A 21,611-nucleotide genomic window follows, 5' to 3' on the forward strand; every position below is an offset into this window, starting at 1 on the left:
AACTTCTTTCCTAACAGAGGAGATGGCAACCTACCTGCGATATGTCAGGCGATTAGACTTCTTTGAAAAACCTGACTATGAGTATTTACGGACCCTCTTCACAGACCTCTTTGAAAAGAAAGGCTACACCTTTGACTACGCCTATGATTGGGTGGGGAGGCCTATTGTAAGTATCCTCTTTTACCTGTTCACCTCAGACCAGCTTTCTCATCCCTATGCTTGTCAGATTTTCTGCTTAAATATATAGGAAAAAAAAACCATTCCTTTCACTGTCAACTCTACACTTGCCAACCTTTTCAAGGTGATACCATAGGTTGATCTCATTGGAGTTATAAAGGAGTTACTCCTGCTTCCTGTGTTTTTAAGATTATGACCAATATGTCCAAACATACCAGAACTTAAGCCAGTTTTTAAGTAGAAGTTTTATTTGAATGATCCAGGAGCTACATAAACCATTAAGGTGCCTGACGTTTGTAGGAGTGGAGCCCAGCACCACAGGAAGCCTTTGAATTGGCTCTTCTAGCCTGGGGTCCACCGGGCCTGCGAGCGTGAACAGTCATCACTGTAGGATGGGGTTTTTTTGTTGTTTTTTTTGTTTTTTGTTTTATTTTCAAAGGAAGCTACTCTCCAATGAACTAGTGAGGACCAAACTGTCTCCCTTCTGCAGATAAGCAAACTGAGAAAGCAGGAAGACTTGAAACTGTCCTTGGTGGCTGAAAATAATCATTACTTCTGTCCTGTTAGAGTTAGAATTAGAATGATGCTGTCCTTTGCAGAGACAGTAAGTTGGACCTCTCTTCCCCATTTGACTTTTTCTTACATGTTCCCAGCCTACTCCAGTAGGGTCCGTCCACGTAGATTCTGGCGCATCCGCAATGACCCGAGAGAGCCACGCACACAGGGACCGGCCGTCACAGCAGCCTCTACGAAATCAGGTGTGTGTTGGGCCTTCATTGTTTCAGAAAGTCCCCTTCTTCGTGGCTAACATTAAAATCCCAAGTCCTTCAGCTTCTTTGCTTAAGTGTATATACTGAAATTAAAGACAAAGGGCTTACCATTTCTCACAGCTGTGGTGTGGCATTCCAGCATGCCTCAGGGTTGTGTTCTGGCACTGAGACGTGGCCAGGTATCTTACAGGAAGCATCCACTCTAGGGAAGCTGAGCCTGTCAGAATCTTGGCTGAAAGGGGCAGTCTGCCATAGGCCGAGAAGACCTGCCAGACACACTGGGGAACAGGGTGGCCCACTTTGAGTCTCATCTGCAGTCTGGTGTGCAACTCTCACCCGTGCTGGGCCCTTGCTGATTAAGAAGGGTGGGTGACATGGACTTCCAGCTGATCTGGACATGAACTGGCACCTCCACCCCACCTCTGTCCCTGGATCCAAGCTAATTCTAGAGCCGGCCAGGATCTGGCCCTGCAGGGAGCACTCAGCTCTGCTTTAGGCCATTCCAGAGAAGGCACATCATCCATCCTTCAGTGTTCATGGTTTGGGAAGCTGTTGGCTTGGATGAGAGGTTTCTCTCTGCCTAAAGACAGAAGAGGCAATCACACCCCAAAAAATGAGCAAATTGACAACATTTAAACAAAGGGGTAACGGATTGGGAAGTAAATATGATGAGTTTAATCCTTATATATATTGCTAAGAGAAAAATGAGTACCTCAACAGATAGGTGTGCAAAGACTAATAAACAGATACATGCACACACACACAAATAATCATTATCACCTATCAGGTTAGCTTGTTTCCCCCTCATCCCTGACCTCACTGTTTTATAGTCACAGACATTTTTACAGTAAAATACAAAAACACCTCACAGATGTACATGTGAAAGTACATAGGTTAAAAATAGTATCTAGATAAATAAGTTTCTACCGTATAGCACAGGGAACTATATTCAATAGATTGTAGTAGCTTACAGTGAAGGGGAATATGAAAATGAATATATGTATAGTTATGTATGACTAAAGCATTGTGCTGTACGCCAGAAGTTGACACAACATTGTAAACTGACTACACCTCAATTTAAAAAAATAGAAATGAAAAGTGAAAAAAAAAAACTAGAATTATATACACACACACGTACACACAGTGACGTACATATACAAACATAGGTACACTCACCAGTAAGTGCATACTTTTGGCAAAGTGTGGCATATTGGGTAAGAAAAAAATGTCTGAAGAAAGGAAATCTGTATTAGAGAATAAATAGGAGAGTAAGTAGAAAAATGGGGTTTAGCAAACTGTGTACACTAACTGGGTCCAGGGTTATACTTTAATCAGAGTAATTAGCTAAGGATTATATTTTGACCGACTTCTGATTTGACAGCAGAATACAGTTGACTTCTTCAGCTCCTATTTAGAAGTGTGGAGTGTCCAGTTCAGGACACTCTCATGCATTGCTCTTGACTTTGCAAATTGTTACAAATTCTCCAGAAAGTAATTTGATAAAGTTACTGTCCTCTCTGGTAGAATAATTTTACTTTTTAGAATCAATCATAATAAAACAACCCAACATACAGATTAAGTTGTAAACATTAAATTCTCACAAGGCCACTTCTAGCAAAGTTTTAGAAATGAGCCACCTATCCAGTTGTGAGGGAATGGCTATGGGTCTGTTCAAATCTTTTATCAAATAAACTGGGTTAAAATAAAATAAGTTGTAGTGCATTCATTCAGTGGAATATTATGATGCCACTTAAAATGATATTTAGGAAAACTTGTAGTAACCTGAAAATGTTTATGGTTCTATAGTGAAGAAATCACAAAACAAAATTAGAAATACCTCATGATTTTTTTTCCCTCAGGGGAAAGGAAAATGGGAAAATCAGTGGGAGGAGAAAATGCCAAAATATTAACAGAAATAGTGTTGGAAGTGGTAGTATTGTGGATAATATTTTTCCAACTGTTCCACAGTGAAGTTGTGTTACCCTATAATGAGAAATGCATTTAAATAGGGAAGGTATGGAAAGGAAAAGATAGATAATTTAAGTAGTCAGTGAAGTCATAACATGTCTGCCCGCTCATATTTTTAGAGTATTTAAAAACTAAAATATGCGTTTCCTTAAGTTTCTCTTATCTTTTCTGCTTCAGTGAATTCATAAGCAATGCTGCTATTTTGAATGAATTTTAAAAGTATGGGAAAAAGAGATGATTGAAAAACCTAGATTGCCAGGGTGAAAACTGAGGTCATACCTGGTATCAGAGTAAAAGTACAGTGAATTTCAGTGCACTTTTTAAATGAAAGGTCATTAAACCAGGGTGTGTAATTAGGAAATCTCATCTGCAAGGCAGCAAGCTTCTGTTTAAAGAGTTGAGTCTTGAAAGTCTTGCTTAATTTTTTTTTTTTTCCTCTTAGGGTTTTTAGTATCCCATGGCTGCTGAGGGATTGAAATTCCCCACATAAATGCAAATTTTATACCTCCTTTCCAGCAGGATTCTGAATTCTTGCTGGGTAGAATTCTTTCTGCACTGTGCACTGTGGGTAAATGGATTTGTAGTGTCTATTCAGCCCTTACACTGGGCCTCAGTCTGTGGTCTCATTGCTTTTGTCCTGTCTTTAGGGTCGTTTGTTTATGCTTTTTTTTTTTTTTTAAAGAAAAATTGCAGCCAATTATGTCCTTTTTATGGCTGTAAGAATCAAAAGCAGTGTGATTTTTTTTTAGACTAATTCTTTTCAAGTTTTGAAATCAGCAAAAGAAGGTAAAATCTTTCCTTGAGAGAGACTGAAAGATACTTACTTTAGAGTCACCTAACCTTTTTTCAGCAGTTTCGACTCAGTAAATCTAGCTGAGGACTTGCTATGTGAAAGTATGTCCTGGAGATACCGTCCTTGTCTTCAGAGTTCTGACGAGCGGATAAGCCAGGTAGCCAGCACAGAACTTAGAACAGAAGGCAGAACAGGTAAGCGTCCCAAGTCACAGGTTACTATCTCCAGGGATTGGAAGGAGGAGACAGTTCATCTAGTCTGAGCACGACAGAGAGTTTCGTGAAAGAAGCTGCGTTTGAAAAGCTCTTGGGAGAATTAGGTGGAAAGGAAAGAGGTGTTCCAAGCAAAAAGGGAATATGAGCAACAACAAATTATCTAGTTCCATTTTGCTAAAATATGTGGTACGAATATAGGAGACAAGTCTTCTGAAACACTGGGCGGGAGAGTTAGTACCGATTCCAGTAGGGAATAGCTACTGAAGGTTTTTGAACAGAGGGATGATAGGATGAAAAACTTTGCCTTAGCAATGTTTTGGCACAGAAGAGGGTAATAGCCTGGCAGCCAGCATGGAGACCTGTAAGACAGTAGCTCCCCTGAGAGGTAAAGGGGGCCTAGATGGGCTGCAGTGGTGAAAATGAAACAAAATTGAAAAGTGATACAGGGATATAATCTGTCTGAATTGGCAGCCAACGTGTACGGCAGGGTTGAGGGACAAGCGTATGTCAAAGCTGTTGCTGAGATGTTAAGCCTTGGTCATTAGGAGGCAGGTGGTACTGTTGCTAGAGGTGGGAAAGTTGGGGAAGAAACTTATTTGGAGTATGAATTTAGGCATCTTGCATTTTAAACGCTAGCAGTGCACTCCAGCTGAAGATGGCTGGCAGGCAGAGGACGGCTCTCAAAAGAAAACCTGAGAGATTTGGAAGTCAAGGTGTGGACATGACGGTGATGCTAATGCCTGAAGAGCTTCCCTGTCCTGGGTAAACCTGCCCCTCAGTTGTGCAGTAGAGGAGCCAGCCTGGGAACAACAGGCGCTGTTTGTTCAGTCCCGCCCTTAGAGTAGGAGAGAAAAGCAGAGGTGCTCAGAACTTGCTTTTCGCTTATCCCAAGACTTAGACCATAGGACATTTAAGCTTCGGAGGACCTCAGGTTCCACAGATGTAAGCCTTGTAAGGGCAGAGATTTTTGTCATTTTGTTCACTGCTGTAGTCCTAACACCTAAAATAATATTTGGAATAGTAGGCATTTGATAAATAATTGTTTGAATGATGAATGAACGGATCTGTCAGATGAAAAGTATAGATGAAACCAGACGGTTGTTTAAAATAAAGATTTTTATTTAACCTTCCATGAAGAACAAATTTTAAAGTTTTTTTCCTACTCGTTTTTTTCTGTTTCCACAAAGTGCCGTTCTGCCTTATTTGGCAGCCAGAGTAGGGCTGGATTGCCTCTTCAAGGGGAAGGGTGTGGAAAAACAGCAGTTTCTTGCTGCAAAGCAAGTTCAGGAGATTACATTGGGTCTTCTCCATCACGATGGGAATTTTCAGGGGAAATTTGCTTTGCTGGTCTAGAATGTAGGTGTATTGAATTGCATTGAGTATTTGGTTCCTAAATGCAGTAATAGATCCCAACATGGTGGTGGCCAAAGGACTGCACTTAAACTCACCTGCGTTGGCTCTACCTTTTAAAACTATTTTAATGCCAGATGCTTAAGAACAATTGGTTTGAACATTAATTTACCCAGCTAGAGAACTGTAATTAAATCATGAGCTTGGGTAGAAAAAACATTCCTAAAAGCCGTATTCACTCAGAAGGATCCACAGTGGGTTAGTCTTTTCTGTCATTTTTCCTTGGTATTTGTCCTTTCCCAGTTCCAAGGTTCCTCTTAAAGAACTCTGCGTTAGAACTTCCTGCATCCATCAGGAAGGTATGACGACTTTAATGGTTCTGCCTGTTTCTACCTGCCAAAGCTTCCCTTGCATTCTGATCAAATTTGGTCGGAAAGTAAGTCCTGCTGGTATCCAGGCATCTAATATGAAAGTGCAGTATATTGTGCTGTCAAGGGTTTTAATGCAGTGTGTTTGTTCGACATGTGAAATGTAGAATATTGCATTGACTGGGATGTGCAGACCAGCACATTTCCTTTCAGAACTTGAAATCTAAGCTTATGACCATCCTTACTCAGTAAATGCTACACAAATACATACTACCATAGTTCAGCGAGTTGGATAGTTCCCTTTTTCTCCCACTGACTCCTTTTATTTGGTAGGGTTTCTGTGGGCATGTTGAAAAAGGGGTACTTGGCCTGGAAGGTTAGGGAGAACAGATCTGCTTTGAGGTTGGAAAGTGTCATATTGGCCATCAAGAATTATTAAATTCTATCATACATAGTGTCCTACCCCTGATCATATTGAATCCTCAAATATTACTCATTTTTATATGAGCAACATATATGTAAGGGAAAGAGTTTATTCTTTGTAATTTTCTACTAGATGTGTTGTTCACTTGTAAATTCTCCGGTTTGACTAGGGAGGAAAATACGATCAAAGATCAGTAAAGCTAATCCTTCATCCTGCCAGAAGACCCACATTTAAACTAACTCAGCCCCTTATAAACACAAGAAATAAACAACAAAACTTAAAAAGAGTCAAATCATATTGAGTTCTGAAGAAGATACACCCCAGTACAAAAGTGGTTCAGATTTGTTCTGTTTGTGTCTAGACTCCAAGGAGTAAAGATTTAAGGAACGTGTAGCCTTAGGAATAAACTTTGTGGTTTAGTGCTATGATGCTTACTGGATGAAGCTGCTTGTAAGCATAGCTTTTCCAAAGAGGAGATTAGGCCAGATTCCTAAGTAGATGGTCAGAGATCTTTACAAAAACTTTATTAATTTTTTTAAAAGTCCAGTAGCATTTTAAAAAATAAAACTGATGAGTTCTCCACTCCCTTCCTTGTACAGAGTATGGCTTCATTTTCAGCAAGGTTCCGAGTCTGCTAGTTTAAGGGGCAGATGAGTTGGCTTAGAGATTACTGGCTTCCTTCTGACCTGCATGTAATTTCCTAAGTTGCTGCCTCCTGTCTAGTGTGGCAGGAGCTCGGGTGTAAAGATTGCACGCTCGCCCTGCCACCCTCCAGCACAGAGCTCAGTGCAGAGTGAGCTGTCCCTCCTCATTTCTGGGGCTTTAACTCCTAGGGGGACAGTGAAACAAGCAAGTGCAAAACTGAAATACAGCTCTTTTCTTAGCTTCTCCCATTCCGTCACCTAGTCTCGGCTGCTCACGTAAACTCTATTCCATGTTAAAAATTCTCTTCTGTCTATATGCACTGTTTGATAAAACTTTATATGTCAGCAGACACCCTGTGTTCTGAGGCCTCTCCTTGTAGAAAGATGATTCTTGAGTAATCCTTCCTAGATAAATCGTCATTCCATAGGGGACGTGTCTTATGCCATTTTGAGTAAGAATAGGGCAGGATTTGACTAGAGAGTTTCAAACCTCTAGGGTGGTTCCTGTGATTTTTCTCAGCACTTCACAGAATTGCTACTACTGTCTCTCTGGGCTTATATAGTATTGGGCTTGGAAATAATCCCTTCCAGTTTGTTATCGGTGATTTTCAAACATCACTAATATTTAATCAAGTTTGTGGAATACAGGAAGTCACTATTTGCACACCTAACGGATTTCATGTAACAGTCTCTGTCTGGCATGGGAAAAATTGGTTCTATTTTGTGAACTTGATAGAAGGATATTTTTGATTTTGTTAAAGTGTACACTTCAATAACCTTACCAGCTTTTTTTCATTTCATACCTAAGGTCTGATATATACCCCCCAAATTTTTAAGATGCTTCCTTTACCATTTTTCCTGCCCCCTATATTTAAAAAATTATATTTTAATATATACCATGTATAATAATACATATGTTTTATATAGTATATTTTAATGTACTATATTAAAACTTTGTTTCATTTTGGGAGAATTGTAAGACAGAATGCAATACGGTGTATTCATTGCTAACCTTTTGGTACTAGTCAGTCTCTAGGTAATTATAGTTGAAGACTGTAATTATATAATGAGGCCTAGAAGAATGACATGGGAGGCGGAAATATTCTCTGTAGATGACAACTTTTAAAGCATTTTAAGAGCCATAAAGTAAAATGAATGAAGTTCTTTGTAGATGTAACCAAACTTAATTTTTCAAAATAACTTTATATAGAATTTAATGATTTGTTTGCTACAACGGGAGGAAGATGTTTGCCTGCCTTGTGCTTCAGAAAAGTAGCTTTATCTCCAGTAAAAATTTGAGATAATATTCAAGCCACAGATGGAGGTGGTTATCTGAGGTGTTTGCAGACTGCATTTTCTTGCCCTCTTGTTAGTGTTGGTCTCCCCACTGTCTGTCCATGAATCCTGCCAAGTGATTGCTGGGAGAGACTTACCTCCTCTGCCCTAAGCACATGTGATGGTTTGGCTTTTTCTACCAGGCTTCCGTGTTTTCCCTTCTCTGTGTTTGCCAGCTTTGCCTTTGATTTATGCTGTGCTGGATTGCTGCCTTCTTGTTTCCACATTCGCCTACTAGATAATAAACCAAGCATTTCCATGCAGGTAGTACAGTCACAACTGAAGATTTTAAAGCATTACCCCAAGAAACTCCCACTATTTGAGATTCCTGCTGCTGCCTTTGGGGACTTACACACTCCATGTGGACCTTTGCCTCTCAAGTAATGCAGAGAGATTGGTTTTGCTGAATGACTCTTCTACCCGTGGATGCTCCCATTGCTTTTTAGGCAAACACGTGTGCATGAGTGATCTTTAAGAATGAAGGGTTTACATGCCTGTCTCCTCTGCTGGTTTGCTTAGTATAACTGGCTTCTGTGCAGATGACGCCAGATCATAACCCCTGTGTACACAGCCTTGCCTAGAACACCTTTCAAGGGAAAGTAGACGAGCAGGGTCCTGGGGTTGTTGACATTCCTTGTTTTCATTTAGCTCCTGGCACTCAGTTGGTTTCTAAAACTAGCAAATAACCCCTTCTGCATCAACTTTTAGATCCCAGTCCAAGTCCTTAAATTCCAGTATAGCCGTAGAGTTTAGCATTGTGATGAAAAACAATTCCCAAAGAAATAAACCAACAACCCCAGGTTCAGGTCTGTTGCCTGGTTTTGCTGCTGTCAGTGGATATAGAAGGGACTGGCGAGCAGCAGGCTAGCACTGTATGTTCACGTGTCACAGTGGAAGCATTTGTGAAGCAATCAGGAACACTAACATTATTTTTCTCTTAAAAGATAAATAGTACATCACTTTGAGGATGGAGATGGAGTATGACTTTTAGGCCTTTGAAAAAAGGTCTTGCTGCTTTCATTTAGACAAAAATCTTGATTATGCCAACAAATTATTTTATTTCGCTAGAATGACTGTAAACAAGTACACATCCCTGTGAGTCAGTCAGACAGTAGCATTAAACCAGATTTCTTTTTTTTTTTTTTTTGAGTAAAAGTAGATTTATTTAGAGAGATGTACACTCCATAAACAGATTACAGGCCATCTCAGAAGGTAAGAGAAAGGCCTAGAAGATACACGTTCTGTGGGCAGAATGTGGGCCATTTTACTCAGAAGGGAGAGCCCCAGCCTCAGAGCATGGGGTCGGCTAGGAAAATGAGCTCAGCCCTCAAACCAGATTTCTGATATGCATTTCAGTAAAAATAGAAATAGCAGCTCACCAACTGTCCAGGATTTTGTTAAGCTCAAAAGCATATGAGGGTTTTAAGTACATTTCATCTGCCTTAAAAACAAATGCAAAACAGTATTCATGAGAGAAGTAGTTGCATTGAACACGTATCACAGAACTCAGAACACCACCAAATGGCTTATAAATCTCTGGATATTTTTTAGGCACTTAAACTTTCTGAGAACTGATAATTCTGTATAGTAGGTTAGGAGCTTAAATAATCTACTTAAATATTACAATTTTATAAGTCCTAGAGAGAACTGAAGATGCTATCACTGATAGATATTAGTTACAGGTATTGCTTATAATATTAGAGGAAGACATATTCTTAAATCTCCAGAAGTGAGAATAAATGAAATTAAGTGCTCTGAGGATATGAATATCTTATCCTTATTTTGGGAAAACGAAACATCTGACCCTCTGTTGGCAGAAATAATTGGAGTCGGGGGATATGTTCCATAGCTTGATTCTCTCAAATATGATAAGCAGTATGGAACTAAACTCCTCACTTGTTAAATTATATAGCAAGCAAGTTAATACAGCTGCCTTCTTACAGAATATGCTCACTCCCTGAGGGATATCAGAAAACGTGGCCAGAATCTTTTATAGTGCTGTACCCATGTAATTTCTTATTCCATTAATAAAGAAGATAAGTAAATTGTAGCTGGTGGATGCTTTTTTTTCTTTAAACAGGAAAAGCCTTTTTGGTGATTTATAGATGAGCTTTAAACAGCTCTAGTCAATAAGGAGGTACAGAAGGGGGAGAGTGATATGGAGCCTCAAACTACTGCTTCTTCACCTTTCCTTTTCTTTTTTATAGAATACAACATTTATAGCTGCGGACGTTTCTAATATTTATAGCATCCTTACTAGCTTTCGTGCAGAGCAGCAGTATCACATCCCAGCCCCTGCTGCTGTTCATATCAGCAGCAATTAAACTTTGATTTACTAATGCCTCGCTGCTGCCTCTCCAACACCTCATCTTTCATTTTTGTAGAGCCTTAGGACTGTTACAGCTGAGCATCATGATGTTAACACCTCCTCAGCCATCTGGCACAGGGGAAGAGGCACCCAGACAGATTCTTCTGAACAAATATCACATATGAGCAAGATCAGGATAGTGTGAGATCTAAAAAACAGGTAAAGAAGGAGTGAAGAGAGCCTGAATGGCAAGCAAAGGTGAAAGCAGAACCCAGTGAGCTTCTGTATTGAAAGCCCTCTTTTGCTGGGAAAGGATCCTGCCTTTTGCTTTCTGGAAGGAAATGGTTCATAGTAATCATATCTCAGCTTTTTCCAGTTCCAGGCTAGAGGCTGTTATGTTAGCTAGAGGAATCTGAAAAACGTTGTAGCCTTGTTTTTTCCCCCATCCTTTCATATTCTTGGCTGTGAACCTACTCTTGAGGAGATACTTTATTCATTCTTTTAGGTAAGAAAGCATATTCCAGCCACTACTCATTTTATCTTAGTTGAAAGCCTTGTGGAAGTCTGTGTTGAGAGTAGTGGGCTCCCAATTTAAGGAAGAGGTATATTATCTTGATTCCTAATGCTAGGAATTTTCTGTATTGATTATAGTCTATCTAGACAGATCTTTAATCAGTGAAATGATTTGTAAGTATGGTTGTTCCTTTGTCCAATGATCCTAACATTCTGAATTTGGTCTGCTTAGTGGTTACTGAGATTTTACTAATATGGAAAATAAGAGATGATTCCAGCTTTTGATAGTTTTTTTTTTTTCAACCTCCTCTCTTGGTGATTATTGTTTTTCTGTGTCTGGGCAGAGATGATATGCTGTAGACTGTCATGTGTTGGCTCATTAGGCTGAAATGAATGTAGCCAAGCTGTCTTTTTCTCATTGCTCTGCGGCATTTGTTAGTTCAAAATCCAAAACAGATATAAAACCCTCAGGGACACTAATGTACTTGATTTTGTTATTGCTTGCTGTTGCTTCACCTTTCCTTCCGTATCTTGCTCTCATGCTTCCTAATGCCTGAGCAGACTGCATCGTCAGAGCGCCGAGGAGAGTGGGAAGTCCAGCCCAGCCGGCAGACCAATACCTCGTACCTGACGTCTCACTTGGCTGCAGACCGCCATGGGGGATCAGTGCAGGTACTTACTGCCTTTATTGCTTCTTCCTGGCCTTCCCAGCTTGGCTGGTAGAATGTTGGCTTGCTTTGGAAACTCGAGTCCCTTTAGAATGGAAACTTACTGAAAGGTTGAGCTGCTTCTATAGTTAACTGAACATCTGTGTGTTGATTTCCTGCCCAGGTGGACTTGTAAGAACCACTTGTTGAGATGGTTGCTGGTGGTTGTCATTGACTAAGAAATGTTTATAGATTTCTGATACTGATTTCTGGTTAAACCAATCCTGCTGCCTTGATCCACTCATAAACCATAAATAATGTCAAGGCAGAAGTATGTTAGTGTCAAGTCTGTTAACTGTAAAGACCTGAAATTAATGAAATAAGTATTTTTTGGATAGAGGACTGCATATGTAGCTCATTATAATGATATATGCCCTAGCACGTAAGGTGAGATTGTTCATCGGTCCAACTCAACCACTGATGAGTAGGCACCCAGGGAGCTGGGCTGTTTCTTTCTTCTCCTTGGAAAAAGTGTCATCTCAGAGAATTATTTCTGATTTCACTTGGACTATTTTGAATCTCAAGTCTCTCTTGTACTTAAGAATATCTTGTGCCTCTTAACTTTTCGTATATATCACTATTTTAAAACTCTTAATCTAAATATTTTTCTCATACTGGTACATAACACCAGCTGTTGGGACACACAAGTGAACCCAGAGCTACCAAATATAAATTCTTATAAAGTGATAGGCATGCCTTTTGCACACAGAAATGCATCTTGATAGGCTGGATTGTCTAGGATACGCCTTTACATGAAGATTGTGTTATTCTCAGGAAGTTAGACAGCTTCGAGATAGCTTCAGTCCTATAAACCGAAGATGTTCCCATAGGAACATCCAGGTAAAAATGATGGGCTGGACATACAGATCTACTCTCATCTCCTCCTGAAACAACACTAAAAGAATGATAAAGAGATTTTTTTTTTAAGGCATTAATCCATGTAAGGATGGAGAAAACAGAAGAGGAGGCAACAGAATCAAATGTTAGAAGCTGGAAAGCAGTTGGGCAATTATTAAATGACTTAGGAGTCCCAAGAAAACTGAATTCTAAGCTAATATAGGGGAAAACTAAGAGCCTATTTACACAAGAGAATCCCCAAAAGGCTCAGAAATTTGCCTTCTATAAGAGGAAGGTGGGTGCGGAGCGGCATATGCTAAAATAAAGAAGATTGGGTTAAGTCTGTTTAAGAAGCCAGAGATCCCTAAATGCTCTCCTCCTCCCCAGCAGAGACCAAAATTGTTGTTCTTTGGAGAGGGCAAAATAGAGGGTCTCTGGATTAGTAAGTCCGAGGCACATTTAGGGACAGAATTCTATACAGGAAAACAGGAGATTAAATGCCTGTGTGCATGCTGACTGCCTGCTCTCCCCATTTAGTACTTGAAAATGCTGACAGCCAGGTGTGTACCTTCCAGGCAGGAGACTGAGTCTTCTCTGGGGAATCTGGCCAGCCCCAAAGACAACATCTGAGCACACTGACAACAGGGCTTCCCTAACAAAATGGCCCAGTCAGATCACTCCGCAGTGAGATCCATAAGTCCCACCCCTGAACTCACAGTGCCAGTTAACTTTACACTTTCCCACTTTTAAATATGAACAAACAATCAGGCGTTATCAGACTTCAGAGGGAAACCATGAATAAAATAGAAACCAAAACAAACAGCAGCAGCCACAAAAAATACTTTGTTATTAAAATTCTCAGACAGAAGATATTGCAGCTGTGAAGCAAGGAAAAGATGCTACTTTTAAAGGAACATTCTAAGAACAACCCCCCCCCCCAAAAAAAGCTTTTAGAAATTAAAAACGTAAAAAAGAAAAATTTTAAACTTAATAGTTTGGAAGATAAAGTTGTAAGTCTCCCGGAAAGTAGAGCAAAGAGATAAAAATAGGAGAAAACACAATGTAAGATTTAAGGGGAATCTGATTTCTAAATAATGGGCATTCCAGAGACAACAGAGAAAGTGGAGGGGAGGAAATCGTTAATAAAAGAAATTCCCAGAACTCATGAAGATTTAAAGGGCCCACTAAGTGCCCAGCATAATGGATAGTAGAGCCACACGAGGGTACATCATTGTGAAATTTCAGAACACTGAGGACAAAGAGAAGATCCTTCAAGCTTCCAGCAAGAGAAAACAATCATATGCAAAGAAAGGGTCAGGACTTAATATAACTTCAGGTTTCTGAAAGGCAGTATTGGGATCTAGAAGGCAATGAACAACGCCTTTACAACTCTGAGGGAAAATTATTTCCAACCGAGAATTCTGTACTCATCCAAACTGTCAACCAGGTTGGAATATAGAATAAAGATGTTTTTAAAAATATGTGGTCTCAAAATTAAGACTTCTCATGCATTCTTTCTTCTGAAGCTATAGGAGGATGTGCACTATGAAAATAAATGAGTAAACCAAGAAAGAGTAAATAATGGGATCCAGGAAACAAGAGATCCAACACAGGGAAGAAGCGATGTAATGGTAAAATTAGGAAATCCCAGGGTGACAGCTGTACTCCAGTAGAAGAGGACAGCCTGTCACAAACACAGGTGGTCAGGAGGGTTTGAGAGCAGTTTTACCACAATGAAATGACTAGGATACTGGTATGTCAGAATATCTTGAAAGTAAATAAATGACAAAGTTTGGTCAGAATGAGTGATTAACAAAAAAATATATATATAAAGCTAAGTAAAAGTAAATTTTGAAAGATAATTAACTACATGGAAACCAAAAAATTGTACAGGGACGGAGAGAGAACTATGGTATATGCTCCAAGTCACAGCATAGTCGTAATGTAAACAGCAAGGATCAGTCTGGTCACAATTACAGTATAAACTAAAGCGGGAGAATAAAAGGATGGAAAAGGTGACTATAGAGCCTAAAAATGACAAATCAAGACGCATGTTATTCGGAGATATGGAGGTAAAAACCAGGAATCAGCTGTAAAGGAAGAGTAAATGGTGGGATGGGGAAAAGACACTACTGTTTTTCCTAAGACTTCTTGTAGAAATATTTGATTCTTTACAGTGTACTTATATAACTGATAAAAATAAAACCAAACAATTAAAAAAAATACATATACCTATATACACACATACCAGTTTTTAACTATCTTATTTACAAAAATTTGAAGTTTATTAATAGCCTATCTACTATTGTTGAAATGTAAAAAAGAACTATTTTGGAGGATAATTTGGCAATATCTGTGAAAATCTTAAATATCTACACTTTTTGATCCAGTGCATCTAGTTTCAGATAAAGATCCCTCAAAAATGCACAGATATTAAATATATCTGTTCTAGAAAATGCTGTTAAAAGAAATGAGTCTAATTTGTAATTTTAAATTGTCTAGTAGTCACATTAAAAAGTAAAAAAACAGGTGAAACTAACCTTAATAGTATATTTAAGCCAGTATATCGAAAACAGTTCAACATGTAGTCACTATTAAAAATATTAGAGATATTTAACCTTTTTTTTTCTAACCAAGTCTTTGAAATCTAGTGTGTGTATTTTACACTTACAGGACATCCCAGTTCAACATTAACTAAACAAATATAAATACTGCGATACCATGGAGAGAGATCTCTGAGTATCATGGAAAATGTCCAAGATATATTGTGGGAAAAGCAAGTGGTAAAACAGGGTATAAATTTGACCCCATTTTAATTAATTTTCATATATATATATGGAAAAATAATATATGTCAAAGAGAATACAGACACACACCCACACACTTAGGTTAGTGTATGCAGAAGGAAAAAGAAAATGTAGAGTAGTTGTGGGCAGCATAACCAGTGGGGCCACATCTCACCCTCTGCCTGCTTTTATAAATCAAGTTCTAGAAGAACACAGCCACACCCATTTGTTTACATGCTGGGGTTGGGGGGCTGCTTTCTTGCTACAGTGGCAGAGTTGAGTAGTTTTGACACAGACTCTATACCTTACAAAGTCTAAAATATTTACTGTTTGTCCTTTTACATAATAAATACTTTGCATACCCTTATTCTCAAGGAACATTACCAAATTTCCCACCGGCCACTTCCATGTGATGATGTCCCTGGACACTGGTACTTTTTATGTTGCCTTTTTTTAATATTGTAACTTATTTTTTACAACAAACACGCTTGCTTTGTAAGTAGAAAATAAAACAAAGATAAATGATCATTTTTGAAAGGGAAACCCCTCAGAGCCAGCCATGTCTGAACCGTTTCCTGGATCTGTGTTCCTGGAACACAGAGGTGCTTATTGGACAGTGTTTCCTGCTGTCCACTGTGAGGGGTTGTGGATTAGAATTGAGAGTCAATTAGAATTTCTTTTGAAAATTCAACCTCCTTCTGTTCTCTGAAAAACTAAGTTCTCCCAGCTCCCTGGATACTTGGATGGGGACAGGCAGTTGTGCAGTTTCCCTAAAACTGTTAAACTCAAATGCTCCTCACTATATCTGCCTCTTTGATTTTAGCCCCAGTTTTTGTTAACTCGTAAAGGCTATGCTTTTTACAAACCAAATCAGCAATACCTTTCTAGCACAGCAGCTGGCCACGTATTTGTGAGTTGTCTCACGTCCCGAAGTTAATGTGGTGGAGCTGTGGTTGGCCTAACGCGGATGACCTGCAGACACCATGGCCGTGGTAGAGGGAGGGCGGAACAGCAAGGTGAGACAGGGCACATGGGCACTCCCACTTCAGCCCATTGAATGGGCTGGTCCCCTGTGGTCCTCACTGTTCCAGTATTTCCACAGATCTTCCACATGTGGAAGGCCTAAATTCAAAAAGACAGAATATTTTTCTCTTTCAGAAAGATGACTCTATAGTTGTTTGAATTAAAACATATAGGAAGTATTTAGAAATCTCCAACACCAAGCAAGGGCATGAGACTTAAGAATGACATTTAAGGGAGGGTATAGCTCAAGTGGTAGAGCGAGTGCTTAGCATGCATGAGGTCCTGGGTTCAATCCCCAGTACCTCCTCTAAAAACCCCCCCCCCCCAAAAACAACAAAAACCAAAAAAATTAAAAAATAAAAATAAAATCAAGCCCATAAAAAAAAGTATGACGTTTAACATTTAGCTAATATTTACTTTGCTCAAATCTTTATGATTTAGAGTTATTGTCATCTCTTGTTGAGGTCAGTGTTACTCCAGTTTTATAGATGGGGAAGCTAACGTAGAGAATTACCGCACATGTTAGTTTGGAGAAGTAGGATTGTAATGTTGATTATCAGCTAAAGTACTGCTTCCTTTGGTATTTCCTGTCTCTTTTTTTCATGGCAGCATTTTGAAAATGGGGCTAATAACTTAAATTTCTGAGGCTCTTAAAAAAAGTTACCAATATTAAGGACTAATGTTCAAAATAGTACCTCTCCTTAGTCTCTTTCACGGATGGTCCTGTGTTAATTGCTTTGGTCTTGTGTGCTGCAGCCAGAGGACTGTGGGATTAATATTAGTCAGTGATCACAGCAAAATCAATTATCTGTATTCCAGGTATACAAATAAAACTTACTTTTTAATTAAACTATTCTAAAATATTCAGTGGAAAACTATAAAAATGATACTGTTTCAAATAATAATTTATTGCATTCATAAGGTTCTTTACAGTTTTTTGAATTGCTTTCCTGGACATCGTTACATTTAACTACCACAGTAATTATGAGGTAAATAGGAGCAAGGCCATTGGCCTAGTCTCGCAGAGCATGCTGATGGTAGAGCCAGGCTGGAATCCAGCACTGTGGTTACCAGTACTAGTGTTTGTCCCACTGCACGTCCAGGCAACAGTTCAGTGGTTTGACAAACTGCTTCCAACCTGAAACAATTAAGTGGGTGCTTTAGAGACCCAGGTTAGTTGCCATTGATCCCTAGGTGTATTTCAAGTCAGGTTTAAGTTTAGACAGCTGGTGGTAAGGTTCCCTTTTGTGCCCGATTCTTTTGAGACCAGATACTCATGGATACGGACAAGATATCTAGTCTGTAGAATAGGGTAACTTCTTCCTTAGATTGCCCAAGGACATTGCTTGTGGGGAAAGTGGCAACATAGTGTGAAGGAAAAGCTGGGCTGGTCTAACAAGATAACTCACAGGTCTAGGAATGTGAAGGAGAGGCTGGGCTGGGCTAACAAGATAACTCACAAGTCTAAGTATTGGAATACTGATCTGAGTTCTGCTGGACTAACTTGTAAATCTAAGTTTATCAGTGTTGGTTTGCTGTTTATGTTTTTTTGCTAGCCAGCTGGATTTTCAAAGATACATATCTGGCTTTGGAATGTTGGTTTGCTGCCTCCCCGCCTCCACTTTTGTGATGATAATGCTGCTAAAGCTGTTCCATGCCTATTGGCCAAATACCCCAAGCTTGTACTTTACCCTATAAAACCTCATGTGCACGTCTTGGAGGTGCTCAGAGCTTTGGAGCAGAAACCCCTCTGAGCCCGCCGGCGTAATACATCTGAGTACTCCAACCCTCCGAGTGGTGCTTGTTTCTTGACTGGCCTGTCGTTTCCGTAACATTTCGAAGGAGAAATTATAGTCTGAGACATGTGAAATGCTGTAAGCTGGGCCGTGACCCAGAGTCACCAGGTAGTTTGCAGGGTTGGTGCTTACTTTTGCTTCATTCATGTTAGTAGTGGCCAAGACATTTTAACATCTTGTCTAGTTACTTAATTTTTTGTTTAGAAACTTACTGTGATTTCTCCCTTAACCCTCGTGCTCACAGAATGAGTTTACCCGCATTATCACTAGTGTGCAGCCAGAATGTGCCCACAAGAAGCACATGTAGGCTGAGGAGATGACTAGGACCGCATTGGCATGAGGGATTGTGGTTTTCCAGTCTGTAAACCTGTCCTTGACTTCATTTTTGCTGCTTTTTTCCCAGCTTTTCATTTTGAAATTTTCAAATCTGTAGGGGGTAGAGGGTGGTGCAGTGAGCCGGTGTGTATCCTTAACCTAGATTAACAAATTATTATGATTTTTGCCATATTTGCTTTAACTCGGGGAGGGGGTGCTTTCTAAGCTATTTGTAAGCACATTTTATCTCAAAATACCTCAATCTGCATCTCCTAAGAATGAAGCCGTTCTCTCATGTAACCAACAGTACCATTGTCACATCTGAAAAAATTAATAGTAATGCCATAATATCTAATGTACAGTCCCTATCACATTCCCCCAGTTGTCTCCAGAATTAAGTTTACAATGTTCAGGGTCTAAGCAGGGTTCATGCATTGCATTTCATTGCTGTGCCTCTTCAATTTCTTAGTCTCTTTTCATTTATAACAGTCACCCTGTGTTTAAAAAAATAGAGATTTTTGAGGCATGTCTTTTTTGAAGAATCAAGGTTTGTTGTCTGTTAGAATGTCCTGCATTTTAGATCTGTCCACTGTTTTCCATCACACTGAGATTATTTTGCAAGAGTACTACATAGATTATGTTATAGAGTATTCTTTGTATCATGTCAGGAGGTAAATATGGTCAGGTGGTTTCCATTAATCAGAAATGCTAAATTTGATCACTAGCAGAAATTTGGGTCTCTCATGGCTAAGTCCAATTTAATGTTGTGTGTTTCTTTGACTAACCATACAGCATTGTTTTAATTTTTTTAAGCTTGTATAATTAATAAGAACAATAAATATTTCTGGTTTAGAAATAATGGTGGGCATAGACTACTGGAGAGTAGTATTCACTTTGCCTGCCCTTTCCTCTTTGAATAAATACCTCAAAAACTCCTTATATTAAACACTTCCTTCCACCTTCCTCTTTATGACTGTGCAGGAGATTTTTGCAAATTAACTGCTGATGAGGACCCCAGATCTAGAGGGAGATAAGAACAAACATTTGTGGAGGGGGAATAAGAGTAATATGAACACTTGTTGAGCCATTACCATGTACCAGGGGCTAAGCACTTTCTGTGGACTGTCTGCACAGTAACCCAATTAGGTAAGCAGCATTGTTTCCCCATTTTACAGATTAGGAAGCTCAGGCACAGAAAGAGTGAGGATCTTGCCCAAGGAGCCACAGCAAGTAAGTGGTGGAACTAGGGCTCAGCCGCAGGGCTGAGTAAGTCTGGAGCCCATTTCCTATTTACTGTGCTCAGCTGCCTCCATTATTGTGCACCAGGTATCGTACCAGACCCTGCCTCATACATTTTTTGGTAGAATTCTCACATCAGCCTATAAGAAACAGTCTCAAATAGATGAAAAGTTACTTACCTGAGGTCATGTGATACCCGAACCATTTATCCTATTTTGTGGTTCTCTCCCATGTTCCAGCCAAGGTCTTTAACAGCAGAGTGGTTTGCCCAGCGGGGTCCCTTTTCCCACTTCCCAGCACCCACATAAACAGGACTCATGTGCTGGAAATGAGACCAGGTGGCAGAAGCAGCTGCACAAGCAAGAGGAGCCTGATCGGGTCCACATTAACCAGATGACAGGAGTGAGAGCCTTCAGTTACAGTTCGGGGACCGTCAGTGAGAAATGAGATGACACTGAGCCTGAAATAAAGGTTGTTGAAATAAGACCGGTCTTCCAAGGGGAAGTGTCTCCTTACCGTCTGTCCCCTCACCAGCGAGGATGTGGCAGTCTTTATTTGAGAAACTTCAAACCACTGGTCCAAAGCCGTGAAGAAATTTCTGAAGGAGAGTGCGATTGCTTATAAGTTTCTGATGCTCACTATTGATTTCCTTTTTAGAAATTTTTTTAACATCATCACTGAGTCCGCATATAATTATAGCATAATAAACTGAGAAGAGTAAAACTGAAGAGAGTAATATGACCTATATCATAGGATTTTCATGAAGATTGAATTCACACGCACACACACAATGTAGCACAGTGCCTAACACAGCAGGCATTCATTATGAAAGTTCTTATCATTATGTGATCACATCGATGAATTTTACGTTCTCACATGATACGGGTCTGGGAACACTCCCTAAATTAGGACATCTGGCCTCCAAACCCAGGAAAACAAACATTCCAGACCCTGCCTGGCTAGTATCTAAGCTAGAGACCCGATCTCCCTTAGTGACCCTCTCCGGTGCTGGCAGGAGGCTCCTGTTACCATGGTGTCTGTCACACTCTGTCTGTCCTTCTGTTTCAGGTGGTTAGCTCAACCAATGGAGAGCTGAATGTCGACGACCCCACGGGAGCCCACTCGAACGCGCCGATCACAGCTCACGCCGAGGTGGAGGTAGTGGAGGAAGCTAAGTACGTCCGTCTTTCAAGGGGGCTCTTGAGTCATAGGTTGAAAGACCTTTTCTCTGTCTCTTCCTCTCGTGTGCTGCTCATCTCGACCGGACTCCTCATGCTTGTGTCCACAGCTTTCTTCCTTTGATCGTTTCCTTTTTTGCATGGTACCCTAAGGCTGCTGCCGCCCTTCTTTAGCTGTGATTTCTGGAAAGACAGCCACTTTTTCTAGTCCACTGGGGGCAAGAGACATAGTGAACTAAAAGGATCATGGTGCAGGAGCGACAGCAGACAGCAGTCGTGAGCTTCTTGGGGCTTGGGGCCTCTTGCTCCCTCAGGGACACAGAGGAAAAAAATCTGCTTATCTAAACCATGGGTCACGCTGAACAGCATTCGATTTCTGGTCGTCGGCTAACCGCTCAGCATGCGTAGTCCTAGACAAGGGTTTCAGAGCTATTTTGTTCACATTTACGTGAATTTAGAGAGACTCAGATAAGTCAGCCAAGAAAACTAGTCTCTGCACCTGTGAGTGAAAGAGTCTTGGGCAGGAAAGGAAATCACACGAATCCCAAGAGGACGAGGAGGTTCCCCGCCTCCGTTTTCTGCTTCTCTTGCATGTGAGTGTGTTGCCCTGCCCCTGCCACCAGCCCCTTGGTGCTCTCTGCATGGTCTGTGTTTAAACTCTTAGAAGATGGGGTAGAAGGTGAAGTAACTGCTGATTCTGCTGCAAAAGCGGCATTTCTGTCACTCCTCTCCCTTTTTGCCCCGTCCCAAAGTCAGGTCCAGATGAAAACTCTAAGACTGCATTAGGTAAGGGAGAGAGAAGTCCTTCACAGATCAGTAACTGCTGCCAAGCCCGATACGGATGACTTTTTTGCTAAACCCTGGG

At 40.2% G+C, this 21,611-nt stretch overlaps 1 protein-coding gene across 14 annotated transcripts in view; it reads left to right on the forward strand.

Moving 5' to 3' along the window:
• CSNK1G1 (casein kinase 1 gamma 1) overlaps positions 1–21,611 on the forward strand; it is a 150,233-nt gene that overhangs the window by 116,289 nt on the left and 12,333 nt on the right. For 10 of the 14 annotated variants that reach the window (XR_012507754.1, XR_012507757.1, XR_012507753.1 and 7 more), the window contains 4 exons: positions 18–166; positions 831–935; positions 11,427–11,537; positions 20,637–20,743. Coding sequence is in view for 4 of the 14 variants with exons in the window: in XM_074366350.1 (XP_074222451.1) it covers positions 18–166; positions 831–935; positions 11,427–11,537; positions 20,637–20,743 (472 nt within the window). In the remaining 10 variants the exon portion in view is untranslated. The other 4 variants (XR_012507761.1, XR_006724893.2, XM_074366351.1 and 1 more) reach the window with 4 other exon arrangements.

Source organism: Camelus bactrianus, chromosome 6, assembly GCF_048773025.1.
Source record: "Camelus bactrianus isolate YW-2024 breed Bactrian camel chromosome 6, ASM4877302v1, whole genome shotgun sequence".
NCBI classification, from domain to species: Eukaryota; Metazoa; Chordata; class Mammalia; order Artiodactyla; family Camelidae; genus Camelus; species Camelus bactrianus.